The 20,090-nt window shown below is 45.7% G+C and overlaps 1 protein-coding gene across 2 annotated transcripts in view; it reads right to left on the bottom strand.

Moving 5' to 3' along the window:
* Window positions 1-20,090, bottom strand: part of pkn1b (protein kinase N1b) — a 76,142-nt gene that overhangs the window by 14,730 nt on the left and 41,322 nt on the right. For both annotated transcript variants that reach the window (XM_079520538.1, XM_079520537.1), the window contains exons 2-10: window positions 13,501-13,801; window positions 13,032-13,171; window positions 11,050-11,170; window positions 6,675-6,820; window positions 5,445-5,658; window positions 2,630-2,830; window positions 1,855-1,964; window positions 523-666; window positions 1-3 (exon numbers count right to left, since the gene is read on the bottom strand). The exon at window positions 1-3 is cut by the window's left edge and continues 73 nt beyond it. In XM_079520538.1, the coding sequence (XP_079376664.1) occupies window positions 1-3; window positions 523-666; window positions 1,855-1,964; window positions 2,630-2,830; window positions 5,445-5,658; window positions 6,675-6,820; window positions 11,050-11,170; window positions 13,032-13,171; window positions 13,501-13,801 (1,380 nt within the window). The remainder of the gene's footprint in view (window positions 4-522; window positions 667-1,854; window positions 1,965-2,629; window positions 2,831-5,444; window positions 5,659-6,674; window positions 6,821-11,049; window positions 11,171-13,031; window positions 13,172-13,500; window positions 13,802-20,090) is intronic.

Raw genomic sequence — 20,090 nt, 5'->3', positions numbered from 1 at the left:
CACCTGAATGACACGTTACATTTACAACGTGGTGTTATGAGTGCACGTGGTCATGTGTTGTGTGTGTGCACGTGTGTCCACATGTACTGTATACAGCGGTAGTTCTCAAATGTATTCGTGCCAATTAAGGAGTCGGTAAATGTCAGAACAAATTTACTTCGGGGTCCCCGGACGCCACTTTAGAAGCTCAAGAAAATTGTGGGCAATAATCCTTGATTATGCTTGCATATTGTGATGCCTGCATATTGCGATGCAATATGCAGGGCATGATCTTATTTGGTAAAATTGTGGGAAGTTGCAAAATATGCAAAAAGTTGCAGGGTTTTATGTGATTTTATGCAGTGAAATATGCAGGAAGTTGTGCGTGCGTGCGTGCGTGCGTGCGTGCGTGCGTGCGTGCGTGCGTGCGTGCGTGCGTGCGTGCGTGCGTGGTGCGTGCATGCGTTACGGTGCGTGCGTGCGTCATGGTGCGTGAGAGCGTCACGGTGCGTCCGTGTGCGTGCGTGCGTGTGCGTGTGTCACCTCAGCCAGCAGCAGCCCCTGTGGCTCCAGCTCCAGTTGGACCTGGTGTCTCTGGTTGTCCAGGAAGTCCTCCAGTTTGAGGTACTTGAGAGCACACAGGGAGCGCCAGTCCTTCCAGTACACCGCCAGCTCCATCTCCCTGGACTGCACGGGAGACACAACGGCATTGTTTAAAGTTATTGCTTAACGTAATATTATTACCTTTTTCCAGGGCTTTTATGCCTTTATTGACAGTGAACAGTAGACAGACAAGAAAGGGGGAGAGAGATGGGGAGTGACACACGGCAAAGGCTGGCCTCACTCACTAATGAACACAGGTGTGTACAGTAATGTGGTGTCTCTGGCCTCACTCTCTAAGGAACACAGGTGTGTACAGTACAGTAGTGTCGTGTCTCTGGCCTCTCTCTCTAATGAACACAGGTGTGTACAGTAGTGTGGTGTCTCTGGCCTCACTCTCTAATGAACACAGGTGTGTACAGTAGTGTGGTGTCTCTGGCCTCACTCTCTAATGAACACAGGTGTGTACAGTACAGTAATGTGGTGTCTCTGTCCTCACTCTCTAATGAACACAGGTGTGTACAGTAGTGTGGTGTTGCTGGCCTCACTCTCTAAGGAACACAGGTGTGTACAGTACAGTAGTGTGGTGTCTCTGGCCTCACTCTCTAATGAACACAGGTGTGTACAGTAGTGTGGTGTCTCTGGCCTCACTCTCTAATGAACACAGGTGTGTACAGTAGTGTGGTGTCTCTGGCCTCCCTCTCTAATGAACACAGGTGTGTACAGTACAGTAGTGTGGTGTCTCTGGCCTCACTCTCTAAGGAACACAGGTGTGTACAGTACAGTAGTGTGGTGTCTCTGGCCTCACTCTCTAAGGAACACAGGTGTGTACAGTAGTGTGGTGTCTCTGGCCTCACTCTCTAATGAACACAGGTGTGTACAGTAGTGTGGTGTCTCTGGCCTCACTCTCTAACACAGGTGTGTACAGTACAGTAGTGTGGTGTCTCTGGCCTCACTCTCTAATGAACACAGGTGTGTACAGTACAGTAATGTGGTGTCTCTGGCCTCACTCTCTAAGGAACACAGGCGTGTACAGTAGTGTGGTGTCTCTGGCCTCACTCTCTAAGGAACACAGGTGTGTACAGTAATGTGGTGTCTCTGGCCTCACTCTCTAATGAACACAGGTGTGTACAGTACAGTAATGTGGTGTCTCTGGCCTCACTCTCTAATGAACACAGGTGTGTACAGTACAGTACAGTACAGTAATGTGGTGTCTCTGGCCTCACTATCTAAGGAACACAGGTGTGTACAGTAGTGTGGTGTCTCTGGCCTCACTCTCTCCAGCTCCACGGTGAAGGTGTGGTCCCACGCCTGCTGTCCCACTGTCTTCCACGCCGTCTGTCCCACCACCGTGTTCTCTAGCTTCAGCACCGCACACACCTCCGCTGGACGGACGGATGGACGGACGCACGCGCACACACACACGCACGCGCACACACACACACACACGCACACGCACACACACACACACACACACACACACACACACACACACACACACACACACACACACATTCAGTTACACACACAGGCATGGAACATATCTTGAGATAACTTGGCACCTTGCTGAAAATAGCCGATCATCATGATGTGACTCTGTGAGCTTGTACATCTGCTGTTTTCGGCGATTGTACCAGTATAAATGAAAGGAGTGAATGTGGTGATGGATCATCATGTGAATGTTAATGAAATGCTCCACGATAGTGTGTGGAGTTTGTGTGGATGTTCTCCCTGTGTCCCCTAGAGTAGGTACCCTCACAGTAATCCTGGTCCCCCTGGTCAGCCGGGGCGCCTGATGGAGTGTAAAGGAACTGGTTGGAATTACGTGTTCCTTCCACGCACTACGTCCAACCAGGACCCCTGTCAGGTGAAAAGAAGCGGCTTGAACTCATGCATTGAAGGAAGCATGAGGTCAGTCCGTTGCTCTCCCCAGGTAGACAGAGGGAGTGTAGAGTCCAGGATTACATGAGATAATTGACAATTGGACCTTAATACGGAAAGGGTTGAAAACTACTGCTTTAAGGGGGCTTCAGGATGGCGTGTGACTCACAGGAGAGCTCCTCGGTCTTGCCGGGGATCCTGAGGCTCATGCTGCTGGTGCTGCGGCTATACAGACCGCTCAGCTTGAAGGAGGAGCGCCCGTCCCCCCCGACGGCGCTGTAGGAGGGCAGCACCACGGGGGTCCCACGGCTCCGCCCCGGGACCGCCTCCAACAGCCCCACGCAGCCCAGCAGACGCACTTGGAGGGTACCTGACGACACACGCACACATGCACACACACAGGACAGGAGGAGAGAGGGGGTGAGACAGAGAGAGAGAGAGAGAGAGAGAGAGAGAGAGAGAGGGGGGGTGAAGAACAAAGGAAAGAATGGAAGAAACAAAAAAGAAAGAAAGAAAGAAAGAAAGAAAGAAAGAAAGAAAGAAAGAAAGAAAGAAAGAAAGAAAGAAAGAACACGTACAGCAGGTGAAAAAAGAGAAGTGTATTATTAAGCAGCCCTTCTAAAAGCAGACATCTCTCCTCTCTATATACTGTATGTAAGTAAGTAAGTACATTTTATTTATAGAGCACTTTCCAAAACAAAGTTACAAAGTGCTGTACAGTAAAAACAACAATATAAACAATCAAGTTAAAACAAGGCACAAAGGAACACAACAAAGAATAAGAGCAGAAACATAAATTGACAACAATGATGGTCAAAATAAAAGTTTACAAGATAAAATGTAACCTAAATAAGTGAGTTTTTAACAAGACCTTGAAACCTTCAACAGACTCTGCATTTTTAATTGATAAGGGTAGGGCGTTCCACAGTGTGGGAGCAACCACTGCAAAGGCCCGGGCCCCCTTGGCTTTGAGTTTTGTCACAGGAATATTCAGGAGGCCTTTGTCAGAGGACCTGAGAGGTCTTACATTTGGTTTTGCCACCAGTAAGTCTGTGATATAAACTGGGGCTAGGCCATGTAGTGCTTTATAGGTTGTTAAAAGGATTTTAAAATCGATTCTGGATTTGATAGGGAGTCAGTGGAGTTCAGCCAGTACCGGTGTTATGTGTGCTCTGCAGTTTGTAATGATGAGAATTCTAGCGGCTGTATTCTGTACTAATTGTAGTTTGTGAATAGAGAACAGTTAAGGGTAGTTTAGAGTCCATTACAGTAGTCGAGACGGGATGAAACAAAAGCATGAATGATTTTTTCCAGATCTTGAGAAGTGAGGATTGGTTAGATTTTTGATATATTCCTTAAGTGATAGAAACATGATTGGGTGACCTTCTTTACGTGGGGCTCGAATTTCATGTGTTTATCGAAAAAGACACTCATATTTTTGGCAGTGTCAGTCATGTTGGAGGCCAGTGGGCCCAAGGAAAGCCGGATTGCGTTAGTGATGTTTTCGGGGCCTATGGCCTATGGCCTGTTTTGTTAGCATTCAGCTGAAGAAAGTTAAGTGCCATCCAGTTATTTATTCCATCTAAACAATCACACAGGATATCGAGTTTGTTGATGTCATTGTGCTTAAAGGAGAAATACAGTTGGGTATCATCGGCGTAACAATGATAGGATACACCTTCAAAACTATTTAAGTGGCAACATGTAAAGGGAGAAAAGGATTGGTCCTAAGATGGAGCCCTGGGGGACCCCACAGGTCAGAGGAGCTGAGGAGGAAACATAGCTGTCGACAGCGACAGACACACTTCTATCTGACAGGTAGGAGGAGAACCATTCCAAGGCCAAACCACTTAAACCTACCCACTGTTGGAGCCTGCCAAGAAGGATGTGTCACACCCACGCCAGTGGGAGCACACCTGCACCTGGTTCAGCCCTGAGTAGCCAAGGTTACTTATGGTCTGCTGCAACCCATTGTTCTCTGCCTGCAGATCAACCCAGTTTATCCTAGAACCGCTGTGTATGGACCTGGACCGGACTCTGACTCACGGCTTGCCTAACACTCCACGGACGGCCTTCCCGGAACCCTGACCCCCACCATCCCTATACCGACAACCCCTCTGCCTTTTCCTTTTGACTTCATAAAAACGTCAAAGCTTGCTGCCTGCTTTTGAGTCCTATTCTTTCTGGTGCCTGACAGTATGACTACAAGAAGTGCTGTGTAACCTATTTCATGGATTCTGGGTTCCATACACTGTGGCTCGGTTTCAATTCTCATGCTTCGGACAGAGGGTACTATTTAGCCTGGAATCATTACCATTTACGGGTTTCTGAACCGATCGGGAGCACCCATTAACTTTGTTGTATAGTCACTGGTTGTAGTCAAATAAACCTGATGTTTTGGGAACCAACCATATTATATATCTCAGAACTTATGCCGCATTACCTGCCAAAATACATAGTCGACTAAATCTGCATTTGATTTAGTCAATCTTAGACAATCTTATAATATTTAGTCAAATAAAACTAGACTGAACAACTCACCCCTTTACCAACTCGCCTCGGGCATATAGCCGGCGGAACTGCGTGGCCTAGTATTCCTAAAGTAATCTCTCAAGAACAGATTCTGTGCTGCGCTAACAAACAGCAGAGGGTGCTGTTTTTTCTTTTTTTTGCCGATGGGTTCCCAGATTGTTCCTAAAGTAACCTAAGTAAATTCTGCTTAAACGGTTAAACCTAACCCTATTCCTATTCCTAAACTTAACCCCAGTAAAACTATGACTAACCCTAAACGTATTTCTAACCTTATTCTCAGTAAAACAATTACCATTGTTCACCAATCACCATTAATGTTTTTTTACGAAGCCTAAATGCCAAACAGAAATGTAATTTCCAATGTCCAGAAACACAATTAAAAAGCTAATCACGATCATTCACACGACAATTAATCGCGAGGTGAAAATGTCATAATCACGCGACGGCCCTACCGGTGAGCGGCGAGGGTTTGCTGAGCGTGCTGTACTGGTTGTGCATGTAGGGGGCGCCGTGGAGCGAGGACAGCGAGGAGGAGGAGGCCAGCGCCAGCTCCTCCTTGATGAGGCAGGCCTTGGGGTGGTCCTCGGGCAGCTCCACCAGCCGCTGCTCCAGCGAGCCGCGCAGGAGGTCCAGGCGCTGGGACGACTCGCTCAGACCGCACTGTGCCTGGAGGATGCACCGCATGCCATGGGGAGAGAAGACACAGCCATGAATACTTCTAAAACACTCTATAGAGCGCCAAAGTCTGACGAGATTTCACATCCTACCCGGTTTGCGTTCCCCCCTCCCCCCATTCTGAATTCCTAGCTCTCTGGTGCATAGTGCTTCTCCTAAAAGGGCAAGACCCCATTGGAAGAGGTTTGGTTTGTGTAGTTACCTTGCCATGTCCAAATATGGACAAGAAATCAAAAAAAATTGTTCCAGTGATTAGAAATTGATCATTCAAAAAAATACAGTATGCTCCTCATTGACTTACATTGTACGCTGAAACAGCTCTCAAAGTCACTCTTTTAGTATGTTAACCAACACAAAGATGATTCAGACAATATAGAGCATCACAAAAAAAACTCCAGGTGACTTTTCCATTTGTATTAGGAAGAAACTATACACTATAGAGAGCTATGTCTACATAAAGTGCTATTTAAGACAGATGTTACATAAATTGAGCCTATGCATACGCCTGCAGGAGGCCGAGGCTAGGGCAAGTACTAGGGCAAGTACTACTACTAAGTGTTATGGGCTAAGATGGAGTCTGAAGAGGTGCGTTTTCAGACTGTGGCGGAAGATTGGGAGTGAATCTGCAGTTCTGATTGCAATGGGAAGTGCATTCCATAGTTTGAGTGGAGTGTTGTCCCGGCGCTTTTAGCGAAGGTACTTCCAGCTTCCCTGCGTCAGCTGATCTGAGCGCTCAGGAGGGTTTGTAGCGTGCGATCAGACTTGCAAGATATGGCGGTGCCATACCTTTGGTTGGTTTGAATGCCAGCATCAGAGTTTTGTACTCTGTGCGGGCAGCGACCGGGAGCCAATGGAGGGAGCGGAGAAGTGGGGTGACATGTGAGAATTTTGGCTGGTTAAAAACCAGACGAGCTGCGGCCTTTTGGATCAATTGCGCATGCCGGTAGGCCAGTAAGGAGGGAGTTACAACACACAGCGTCTCCATTGTGACCTCCAGTGAGTCTGACCTCGGCTATAGCCTTCTTCTCCTGGACCTTGCCCGTTCCCAGCAGTCTCAGCATGTTCTTTGCGCCCTCTGCCATGGCGTGCTCCACACGGTAGTGGTGCCACAGCTCCTCCACCCGCAGCTCCACCCCGCACATGTCCGGCTTACCTGAGAACAGAACAGATGGAAGTCAAGGAGGGGGAGGGGAATGGTTTCTCTCTGGACCTGTAATTCTCAACCTGTGGGGGTCGGGAGCCCCAGGGGGGTCCCCACATGATTTTAGGTGGTCTCCAGATGACAGATGACAATTTAAGGACTTTTAAGACCTTGAAAGACAATGAATTGGAGTTGGACTGTAACAATAATAGCAAATGCTCAAGGCCTGAATTGTCTTGTTTTGTTCCCAGCACAGATGAGTGGCTTCCAGTACATTAAGCCACGCTGCTATGATGTGCCATCCCATTCATTCACTATTATAATGAGCAGTAGTGGAGCATTTGGCTCCTTATAAATGGCTCGATAGATGTGATTTTAATGTAACACTTGGCTTCTTAAAAAGATGGCTTATGAAATGTGTATAATGTACAGGTAGCTGTAGTTTTATAATAAGCAATAAAACATAGGGAATGAATGCTATATCGTCTCTGTCGTGTGGAAACCTCGATCAAAACAGTTACTTTTCAGGATTCAAATAAAAAAACAGCAAAACAGTAGCAAATTGATAAGCTCTAAATCTGCTACTTTTGAGTAGTATCAAGTAGGGCAGTGGTTCTCAACCAGTGGTCCTTGAGGGGCTTCCAGGTTGTCGCCAGCTAAATGATGCAGAGTTGGTTACCAAATGGACTAGATATTTAACTCTCGAGAGAGTAAAATTAAATCTAGGTTTAATTTTAAGCTCTCAAGAGTTCAATTGATAAACAATTCTGCAAAATAAGTCTACAATTAGAGAATGTAGAATTATTGTTACCTTGATCAACGTTTGCCTGTTATCTCTCCTATGGTACCAACATCAACACAGCATGGAATCGAGCACAATATCTTATTCAAAATCAAAAATATTCTTTCGTATTGGGTATGAAATGGTGTTCCGTGGCTCAAAAAAACCCATTTAGGACTGAGGCCGATATCTGGTATATTGTAGGTGGCAACAAGAACCCCAAAAGGGGTTCCCGTCCTGAATGGGATAATGGACCTTGATACGAAAAGGTTGAAAAGCAGGGCATGAATTTATTAAAAAATAATAATAATAATAAAAGACAGTGTGGAGATAAGAGGTTTCTGCGCGACAGCAGTGATATTGTGGTGAATGATTGACACGGCTGTGCTGCGGGCATGTCTCTGTTCCCTTGACGATACGGTAACGAGGTCTGACTGAGACAATAAGCAGTAGTCCCTGTTCGTTCAATCAGCCAACCAGAGCTAATGAGCTTTCTTATGTTGCAGCAGTTCCCAACACTACAATAATTCTTGACCATTGTATTGCTGTAGGACAAAGAAAAAACATAACATGTAGGTTCCGTAATGTTATGGTCTTTAGCCCTAAACAATAATGACGGATTTAGCCACGCCGGGTCACGCAACGAAATACCTGTATGCGAGTCTCAAAGACTAATAACAAACGAAAATACATCGCTTGGATGCACCTGGGACGTATCCTCAGTGATGTATCCCAAGGTCATCGGGGTTTCGGGTCTCGCGGACATCATACCCCTCACTCGGGTGACCCAGCCAGGGTGATCAAGTCCCGACTTACGTCCCAGTAGCTACCCTCGATCAGACCCACTAGGGAAAGAACAGGGCCACACAATCTGTTGGATCCACTCCGGAACTACTCTGCCGGGACTGGGAGGTACAATTCTGGTATGTGGAGGGACTAGGCTCTGTGGGTTGACTCCTGTCCGGGCCCCTCCTACGTCTCACCAGGTCCACTCCTGCTCTCACCAGGAGTACAGCGAGGACCTGTGCGTTGCACCAGACTCCCAGCACCAGACACTTCATTCAGGAGTGGTGGTTTCTTGAGCCGCAGTGGTTCTGCAGGCTCCACCTGGGCAACGGTGGTACTGCAGGCTCCACTTGCGGCTCGAATGGCCCTCCTAAAGGCCTCATCGAAGGTTTTTGGGCTTCCTCCACACAGAGGATGCAGGCTGGGGCGCCAACCCATACTGCTCCCGGGGTGCCGTCTACATTCCGGCTGTCACCCGTCTCTCCGGTGGTCACCAGACTATACCTGGTTGTCACATAGTCCATTCCTATGAGTCACTATAAATAGAATACCTCAGAACGAAAATACATCGCTTGGATGCACCTGGGACGTATCCTCAGTGATGTATCCCAAGGTTTCGGGTCTCGCGAACATCATACCCCTCACTCGGGTGACCCAGCAGGTCCCAGTAGCTACCCTCGATCAGACCCACTAGGGAAAGACCAGGGCCACACAATCCGTTGGATCCACTCCGGAACTACTCTGCCGACACACACACACACACATATATATATATATATATATATATATATATATATATAATATATAAATTATATAATTTCTTTGGCCCACGACCCCAACCTGGGTCCCGACCCACTGTTTGGGAAGCAGTCATCTAGGGCAGGGGTTCTCAACGTTTTTGGCCGGGGACCCCCGGAAATGCTTTGGCAATGTCTCGGGACCCCCGCCCCGCCCCCTCCCGACCCCCAATATAAATTGACTGCTACAATAACCTTACACCATTTTGGACGGGAACCCCTTTTGATGTTTTAAGCATTGTTATAATTTAGCTATTGAAAAATAGCAGACCTACAAGTTCATAGCGCGCCACTCGAAAAATCGTGAAAAAAAAATTAAAAAAAAAATCTTTTTTTTTTTTTTTTTGAAAATATTTTGGGGACCCCCCAAAATTATTTGGCGACCCCCCGAGGGGTCGCGACCCACGGGTTGAGAACCCCTGATCTAGGGGATTGTTTGGAGTTGGTTTTACATTTAGCCCTCGTCGACGTGACCTGTTTTTTTTCTTCCATATCATGCTTCAGGGTTTTATTTATGGAGCGAGGAGGGTGTGGTGTTCTGGAGGCGTGTTTTCCTGAAACACAGGTGGTCTATTTTTAGGACGTGGTCTAACAGATGTAAGGGACATTGTGCTAGTGTATCACACTAATGTATTCCCATGCCGCCTGGGAGAAGGAGGCCCAGACAAGGAAGGGGATGTTATGTTCCCAAAACAGCCTCTCTCTCTCTCTCTCTCTCTCTCTCTCTCTCTCTCTCTCTCTCTCTCTCTCTCTCTCTCTCTCCTTTGTTAAATGAGGCATGGCTTTTAGCTGTTGGCCAACATCAAGGCAATACAGGAACATCAATAACACCCTGACCTGAGACTGTGTGTGTGCGTTCACGTGGTGCGTGCGTGCGTGCGTGCGTGCGTGCGTGCGTGAATGGACGTGTGCAGGTTTGTGTGAAGGTGTCTCTATCTCGCGCCGCTGGGAAGAACACATCGATCCGTTTAGGGAGCTTCTGGGAACAGAGAGACGATAACGGCTCATTTACGCTACGCCCGTGTGGCGGGCGCCGGAAATAGCAGATCCCCGAGCTCACCCCCGAGCTCACATCGCTCACGCCGCGTCACGTCATGTTATACTCAGATAAGCTGATGGAACCTTCCCTAAAACAGTGGCTCTCAAACCTTTCAGGGCGTGACACCCCAAAATAATCATATTTGAACTGGGGACCCCACAAAATAATCATAGCCTATTTAAACCCAAGCCCCAACCAGACAAGCACCTGGAATAGTAGGAGTTGAGTTGTTTCACTCTTTTCATTGTGAAAATAGATGATCTACATTCTACAAGCTCATAGCACCTGGCACAGCCATAAGATATTTGTCGAAATCTAAAGTTGATTTAGAATTGAATTTGAGGCCTGGGCCATGGCTCAGTGGTCCAGGCACCTTGGCTGGTAATCCAGTCTGGCAGTGTGCCACGGGTTCGACTCCCGATCCCGACGGCCTTTACCGCATGTCTTCCCCCCATCTCTCTCCCCATTTCCTGTCAGCCTACTGTCTGTCCCTCCATATAAAATAAAGGTGAAAGACACAAAAAAACATTAAACAAATAAATAATAATAATTGAATTTGAATGTTTGTTTTTTTTGGCAGCCTGTTTTATACCAGCTGCATACCGAAAATAGCCGATATACAAGCTCACAATGTGTCGCACTGCGCTACGATGTAAATTGGCTGTTTCCGGAGTGCGACACCCGCACACAACCAAGCATAAAAAAGTTCTACTGGATCTCCTCTACACTAGTCCTTGACATGTTGACAAAATTGTTGACGAAATTTGTTGACAAAAGTGTCAATAAGCAATGTAGTGAGAAATCAGTAATGTATAGCCTATTTAACACAACAAAGCACCTTGGTTGTCTTCGGTCTGCTCCGTGGCCTGCATGGACTTGCGGATCTGCATGCGGATGATGTCGATCTTAGTCTTACTGTCTTGCAGCATCTGCTGAGCGGTCTGGAGAAGCTTCTTGTCCTGCAAGGAGACACACAGACAACATGCCCTTAGTTTGAGTTCTTCTCGTTACCAACAGTAACTGCCTAACTGGATGTATATTTTTTTAATTTGTATTATTACACATCCTGAATCCTGCACCTGAGAAATAACCCAAAGTGTGAAAAGCAAAAAACTAAAACTAACACTGAAACTAATAAAAACTAAACTAAAACTAAGCGTCACAAAAATAAAAACTAATAAAAACTAGCAAACCTGCTAGAAACAACAGAAAAAACTAATTCAAACTAACTGAATTGGAAAATAAATGTGAAAACAAACAAAATAAATCCACTATTATAACCACACACACACAGTTAATCCGTTATAAATTCAAATATACAATAACTTGAATGGTCCCTTTTTGGTTTCTTTAAAGGCTTTTAAAGCCACAAGGAATGTGAGCTTGAATGTGAGCTTTCTTAGAATGAAATAGGGCTTCAGACTAATCAATGTAGTTGATGGTAAAAATATATATATTTTAATGTCTTTGCGTCATTCGTCGATTCATTAATATCTAACTACTTTTTTCAAGTAGGGATGCACCGATGTATCGGCCACATATCGGTATCGGCCGATACTTGCCGCTATCGGTCAAAGATAATATTTATCTGTTGTTGATAAGCATACATTTTGCGTTGGCTATGTAGGTGTCAAGGTGTGTTGGTTATCTGCAGCCTGCCAGGCTGTAGATTCTGAACATGTATTTCTTGTATTGAAGATATATTGTTTCCCTGGCACAAAAGGGGGAAATAAAAACAAATAAACAAAATAAATATATATATCGGTATGAGTCTCGTATTTCCATATCGGTGCATCCCTAGTTTCAAGTAATCGAAAAAGAAATCTGTCGTAAGCAGTGAGACAATAATGTATGGTTCTGCCCTACAGTGGAGTGGACGCAGTGAGACGCCAGACATTAGCAAGCACTCTTCCAGTAACCTTTATCTATATCTATTATACAGCTCTTCCCACACCGGTCTGCTGACTGACGGAGAGGAGAGGAGAGGAGAGGAGAGGAGAGGAGAGGAGAGGAGAGGAGAGGAGAGGAGAGGAGAGGAGAGGAATGGAATGCATGGCTTTTGAAGATTACATCATGTGTTTATAGCCCTTATCACTCAAAGCGTTTGCCAGCCAAGTCTATGGATTTTAATGTTTGTTTAGGGCACTAAATAACATCATAGGACGTCATGTGACCGATATAAATACAATGGGCGCCCCTCACTTCACACAAGTGTGATTTTTGTTAACGCTGCATTTTCTGATAGTCGTTGCTATAGACTCAGTTTGGTCACTGAACAAACATTCTATAGTATAGAGTGTTTGTTCAGTGACCGAGGTCTCCCTGTCTCTCCAGCTCATTAGTAAACAGAAACTACATTTTCAGGTGGGATACCAATGTCATCCAATCAGGATAAAGAACCCATTTACCAAATTCGATTTTAGTGTTCCAGTTCCAATTTTGTCACCAATTCCACTTTGACTTGTGTGTCCCGTATGAGTTCATGAGTTCTCTATCCTGATTGGATGAAAGTGATATCCCAATGTAAAATTGTTTTTTTCCTAAACAGAACTGGCCATAGTATTTGATTGAATCAATTGTAGAAAAATATTCCATTTTAAATTAAAATTCAAATAAATATAATGATATACAGTACATTTTCGTTATTTTGCACAACATCGTTGTACATCAAATTATACAATAGGGCTTATAATCAAACTAATCAATTTAGTTGATTTTTTTTTAAATAGAATAGTTTTGCAACAAAAACTTGCTTCTTGATCATTCGATTCATGGAAAAAAGCAAGTGACACAGAACAACGTCTAGTAAAAAGCCTGTACTTTGATGGTTCCGTTGGCGTAGATGGGGATCATGTTCTCTGCTCCCTGCTTGACCTTCAGCTCAATGTTGAGCTGTCTCTGCAGAGCAGAGATGCGCTCCTGACTGGCCGACGTACGGCTGACCGGAGACTGAGGAGCATCTGTGTCGGAGGGGATAAGATTAGATGTCAGCTTACTTATGTAAAAGTATCAATACTGCAATGTCGAAATACTATGTTACAAGTAAAAGCTCGGAATTCAAAATGCACTTAAAAGTACAATTGTATTGGCATTCGAAATATACTTAAAAGTACCAAAAGTAAAAGAATATATAGAGAATGTCCAATTTCAAGTTTTCAAAATTTTGAAAATAGCAGCTCTACACGACGCGACGCATTAAATGGTCGAAATATATAAAGGACTGAATATTTTGTTATCCTTGGATATGTTTTTCTCCACAATTCAAAAGACAAGCCCTGGGGTCCCTCGCCTTTGTTGTCGTCGTGTCCCTTGACCACGATGTGTGCGTCCAGCTCCTGCAGCTGGTCATGCAGGGTGTCCAGCTTGCGCGTCGAGCTGCGCAGCTGCGAGTCCACCTGCTGTGCGTTGCGCTTGTCGGTGGTGGCACGCCGCAGGTTCTCGGCGCCCTCCTTGATCTTGAGCTCGCAGCGGATCTCGCGCCGGATGCGCGCGCGCTCTTCGTCCAGCCGCTGCTGCACCCGGGAGTCGGAGAAGTCGGTGGCCTGGTCCAGACCCAGCTGCTGCAGCACCGACAGCCCGCCCGGGTCACCCTGCAGCGGAGAGGGGAGGAGGAGGAGAGGTTTTAGTCCAGGATGGATTGTCATACATTAAAATAGTTCCACTAGCTTTTCATATCAAGGACCACTATTCATTCGGCATTTGAGCCACGGACCACAATCTGATGAGATTCAGCCTCTCAGAACTACAAACAGTGTTTTGTTGTTGTTGGATACGATTTTTTCCACAATAGGAGAGATACAGTAACAGGCAAATGTTGATCAAAAAAACAATCATGCTACATTCTCAAATTGTGTAGACCTTTTGTAAATAAAGCAATGTGTTTAACAATACTTTTAAGGTGGCCTTACACTAGCCGATAATCGGGCATTTTTGACGTTCGGGGGGTGATCGGGATCGGCCCGATCAACATCAAGAATGTTTGATATTTGCTCTGCCCCGCTCAGATTATCCTGTAGTGTGTGGTGCTATCAGAATTCAGATTGAAAAAAATGGGCTAGTGTAAGGCCACCTTTACTCTTGAGAGTGTAAAATGAAACCAAATGGACCCGTAAAGGTCCATTTGTTTTCATTCAAACTTTCCATGATTTAGCCGGGGACCTGAAACCCCCTCAAGGACCACAGGTGGTCCCCAGACCACTGGTTGAAAACCACTGAACTAGCCGATCTACATCGACACGTTGTGAGCTTGTAGATCTGATACTTTTGCCGTTTGTTTTATTTGAATCCTGAAAACGGGATATGAGGTTTCTTCTACCCAACAGAGATACGACATTGTAAATCTCTGGGAAAAGACCTGGGAGGCATTCATCCAACACTCACACTGTACACCAGATGATCATAATATCACTATCACGCGCGCGCACGCACGCACGCACGCACGCACGCACACACGCACGCACGCACGCACACACACACACGCACACACATGATTGTACTACTATACTTGTGAGGACGTCCAGGACGGCATTGAAAATAGCAGACACCAGTGTGTTTGAAATAGGGAAAACTCTCAACCCAAACTCATAAACTCTAAATGTCTAATCATCCTAACACTAACTCCAACGTGAGTCTTTTTCTAATTCTAAATCTCTACAAATCTTGTTTAACCAACAAAACTAAACAAAAACCGAAAGGTCCAGGAAATGTCTATTTTGCAAATTCTACTAACTAGTCCATACCCGGGATGTGTTCAGTCAAAGTATAGTTGCAGACTGTGTGTTATGCACTGTACAGCAGCAGTACAGCAGCACTGTACAGCAGCAGTACAGCAGCACTGTACAGCAGCAGTACAGCAGCACTGTACAGCAGCAGTACAGCAGCAGTCCCTGTTGTTCACAGACTGTGTGTTATGCACTGTACAGCAGCAGTACAGCATCACTGTACAGCATCACTGTACAGCATCACTGTACAGCAGCAGTACAGCATCACTGTACAGCATCACTGTACAGCATCACTGTACAGCATCACTGTACAGCATCACTGTACAGCAGCAGTACAGCATCACTGTACAGCATCACTGTACAGCATCACTGTACAGCATCACTGTACAGCAGCACTGTACAGCATCACTGTACAGCATCACTGTACAGCAGCAGTACAGCAGCACTGTACAGCATCACTTTACAGCATCACTGTACAGCATCACTGTACAGCAGCACTGTACAGCATCACTGTACAGCATCACTGTACAGCAGCAGTACAGCAGCACTGTACAGCATCACTTTACAGCATCACTGTACAGCATCACTGTACAGCAGCAGTACAGCATCACTGTACAGCATCACTGTACAGCATCACTGTACAGCATCACTGTACAGCATCACTGTACAGCAGCAGTACAGCATCACTGTACAGCATCACTGTACAGCAGCAGTACAGCATCACTGTACAGCATCACTGTACAGCATCACTGTACAGCATCACTGTACAGCAGCAGTACAGCATCACTGTACAGCATCACTGTACAGCATCACTGTACAGCAGCACTGTACAGCATCACTGTACAGCATCACTGTACAGCAGCAGTACAGCAGCACTGTACAGCAGCAGTACAGCAGCACTGTACAGCAGCAGTCCCTGTTGTTCACAGACTGTGTGTTATGCACTGTACACACTGTACAGCAGCAGTCCCTCACCTCGCTCACCGGGTGTTGACGGCTTGTTAACACCTTGAGGGCCCGGACCTATTTAATCCATTAATAAAATGTGCCCATCATTTATAGCGCCCGGACCACTTTTACCGGCGCACCAGAAGTTGTTGTGAATGTCTGTGTAGCAGCTACTGTAACAATAGCCACACCACTCTAGAGTCGATCGACAACAACGGGAGGTAAGAATAAATCTATCGCGACTAGCGACTGGACCGCGGAGCGCCGTCTAACACATCTTTTTTCATAATTAGACGGGATGATTTAGATCGCGAGTTATGAACGTTTTAAGATTTTCGTTTTCGTCCGCTAAACAGGCAGGGAACATTTTCGATGACGTGTCACTGTTGTGCAACACCAAGGATTGGGCAACAAGCGCTCCTAGGCTGTGGAGCGATGCGATCGGTTTTGATATCATTAATCTCCGTCCCGTTTATCAATCTGTCTGGGGCACTTGACCATGAACTTGACGGTGATCTCCGTCCTGGGCCCCGATGGTGTTAACATACAACCTGGCTGACTGTGAATAGACCGAGGTGTTACCCCATTTGAATCCTATCCTACCATGTACAGTAGTTGCTAAGTGACTCTTTGCAACTCTTCAATGCAGAGGCAGTCATGACTCATAACAGAGGGGCACGTAATACAATAAAAATAATCATTTGCATGAGGCAGATGATCCCTGTGTACCAGTTGTGGAAAGTAACTAGTTACATTTACTAATCTCTCAAGAACAGATTCCGAGCTAAAAACAAACAGCAGAGGGCGTTGTTTTTTATTTTCTTGCCGATGGGTTCCCAGATTGCATTTACACAAGTACTGTATACTGCTCATTTGAGAATGGCTGTGTGTAACAACCCCACATTTACCTGATGATAGAAGTAATAACATGACGTTCATTTGAACATTGCACCGGTCAATCTGCGTGCGATTGTTATGGAAATGATATCCAAAGCGTCCCTCCGCTCCTAAAAGGCTGTGCGTGCACGTGTGTGTGTGTGTGTGTGTGTGTGTGTGTGTGTGTGTGTGTGTGTGTGTGTGTGTGTGTGTGTGTGTGTGTGTGTGTGTGTGAGATGATATTGATGATATGCACACGGCTGCCATCTTGCCAGCAAGGTGCTACCACTGCTACGTAGGTGCAACTTCCCATTCACAGCCCATTCATCCAAACAGAAAAGTTCTATTTAATTGTATTAAATTAAATGTACGAAAAGCTTGAATGTTCGTCTTACTATCTGTAAAGTGTTTGTTTCATAAAAATTCCACCACATGTTATGAGCTACTTCCTGTCAAGAACTTCCTTGCAGATCATTAGAGTTTGGAAGCACTCGTTATCAGTAAAGCAACCTCCTGCTGCTTCCTGCATTATGTGCAAATTCTAAACAGGTGGTACCATGGGCTGTTGAGAGATAGTCAACGAGCACTTCCAAACTAGAAAAAAAATCATCTGCAAGGAATTTCTTGACAGGGAGTAGCTCATAACATGTCTACAGTGGATTTTTATTAAACAAACACATTGCAGACAGAAAGAGGATAATTCAAGCTTTCCGTACAGCTGCAATGTTGGTGAGTTTGACGTTATTTAATACAATTAGATAGGACTGTTCTGTTTGGATGAATGGGCTGTCTATGGGAAGTTGCACCTACGTAGGTAGCACCTTGCTGGCAAGATGGCAGCCGTCTGGCATCAATGGCCGTGACAGTGACAACCGATCCCATAGGCCGAACTCGGAATCTCCGGTGTTTACACAAAAATGCTTCCAAACAGCTTCCTCGCTGTCTGCATTATGTTCCTACAGGACAGAGAGTGACTGACTTTCCTTATTTGTGGGAAAGTTTGGTCCTCACAAGTATAGTAATACAAGTACACACACACACACACACACACACACACACACACACACACACACACACACACACACACACACACACACACACACACACACACACACACACACACACACACACACACACACACACACACACACACACACACACACACACACACACACACATGCGCGCAGAGTGAGTGAGTGCTGAAGGGGCCATTCAGCCATCCTGCCATCCATCTAGCCTCCCATTCAGCTCAGCAGATCTGATTACAGCCTCTCCTCTCGGATATCTGCAGCTACATTCATACCGAAGGCACAAGCTCCCTTATGGTTGTCAACTGTGATCTTTAGGACTGTCCGTTCGTTCCACTGCTTGCGAGTGATCCAATTTGATGTGTGCGTTCAGACGTAGCCGGCGCTGACCTATCACACATTGGCTGCTTGTCGATCGGCTATTTTCAGCAGAAACTGAAAACTGAAAATACACTAGTATATAGCCCTGAGGGACTCCGTGGTTAACCTTGTACGTAGACATTGCGTTGCGGCGTGCTGTGAGCTTGTAGATCAGCTATTTTCACTAGTCTTTTGAAATATACTGTATGTACAGGTATATATTTTAAATGTAGGGAAATGGAAATTTGATTTTACTCGCGTCGTGAGACTCGTGACCCATAAACAGCCCTTTAGCAGGCAGGCCAAAGGGGAGGGTCTGGCCAGGCAACACCACACTCATGTGTAAACCATAATCCACCCATAGATTACAGAATACAAGTATTTCATCACAGTCCTTACAGACTGCCAAGGCAAGCCAGACATGGCACTAGTCCAGGACCTGCAGGCTTTGTAATAATGTGTGGCCCGTTGCACAAACATGATGATCATGAGACCTTAATGTGTGACGTATGGAGAGCGGTGGCTTAACAGGGGCCAACATACGCTGCAGAAAATCATGACATGCACAGTTTGCACACAATAAAAAGTGAACTGAAAATAGAATCAGATTTCACAAACACTACTACAAACACTACTACCAAGTGAGCACCCAGACATGCAACCATAGACAGATAGTAAGGATCAAACACCCAGATTAATGCTTTTAAGTGGAACAATTGTTCCACTTAACCCGCCTTACCCCATCCATCTGCATGGCTGCCGTTTTGAAAAATCTTTCCGTCCAACCGTAAAACAACCATTCCTCTAGTGAAGACCAGGAAAACAGTCCTCACAATGTCCATTTCTCAAATTCTACTACACTTGTGAAGATCAAATGTCCTACTTACTGTACTATAGGACCTATAGTATAGTAATACCTCTGTTCAAAATGTATGGTTTGTGCGTGCGTGCGTGCGTGCGTGCGTGCGTGCGTGCGTGCGTGCGTGCGTCTCACAACAACGGACAGCATGGCGTTCGACGTAAGCATGCCACATGCAGGCGCGCAAGCTTCTAGTAGTCGGACGGAGGGACGGACAGACAGGCCAGTGACCCTGTCAGCCATCAGAAGCAATATAATACCCAGCAATGGCTTTATTGAGCACAGACAGACAGACAGACAGACAGACAGACAGACAGAGCCAGATAAAGGTCCCTGCACACTGCTGAGGTTTTTAGCAGCGTTTTTACCGGTTTTCCGAAAAACGAGTCCAGTCTGCAAGGACCTTAAGGTGGTTGCACACTGGGCGCGTTTTCCGGAAAACCGATGGAAAAACACAGCTAAAGATCCGAGCTAACCTTAACAGTCAGGAAGTCGAACAGCACAAGCAGGTTGTCTGTAACTGTGACACACACACACCCACACAACACACTACAAAGTGAATCCCTGGCCCTAACTACAAAAAGTCCCTGCCCCCCCCCACTGTGGCACACAGATGAAAAAGAAAACACAGCGGGGGACAAAAAACGGGAAAGAAAGCTCAAAGGCTGAGTCACCGTTCAAATCTAGATGATTTTGTACTAGGAAGTGAGCGAGGAAGTGGAGAGAATAGAGGGGTGGGGGTTGGGGCGTGCAGATAACCCCTGATTTATGCTATGCTTGGCTGCGTACTGGTGTCACGCTACTAAAGATAGGCCGAGCATCAGTCTAAAGACTCTAAACGACATACTATTGAACATAATAATCTGTAGATTGAAACTATTATGCTAACAGGTAAACGGTAAACCTACAGTAGCGTTTGTCTAAATAACAACAACAATCTAAATACTATTAGATGCCTCAATCATACAAGTGGATGTGTCTGTCAAGGCGTCACAACAACCTGAGACGTTGTGAACTTGTAGATCTGCAGTTTTGGGGCAATGAGATTTGGTGTAATGATAAAAAGAGGTCCAAGTACACAGTTCTG

Source organism: Electrona antarctica (genome assembly GCF_951216825.1).
Source record: "Electrona antarctica genome assembly, chromosome: 14".
NCBI lineage: Eukaryota > Metazoa > Chordata > Actinopteri > Myctophiformes > Myctophidae > Electrona > Electrona antarctica.
The sequence above is the reverse complement of the archived record's forward strand: the minus strand, read 5'-3'. Positions and strand labels throughout refer to the sequence as shown.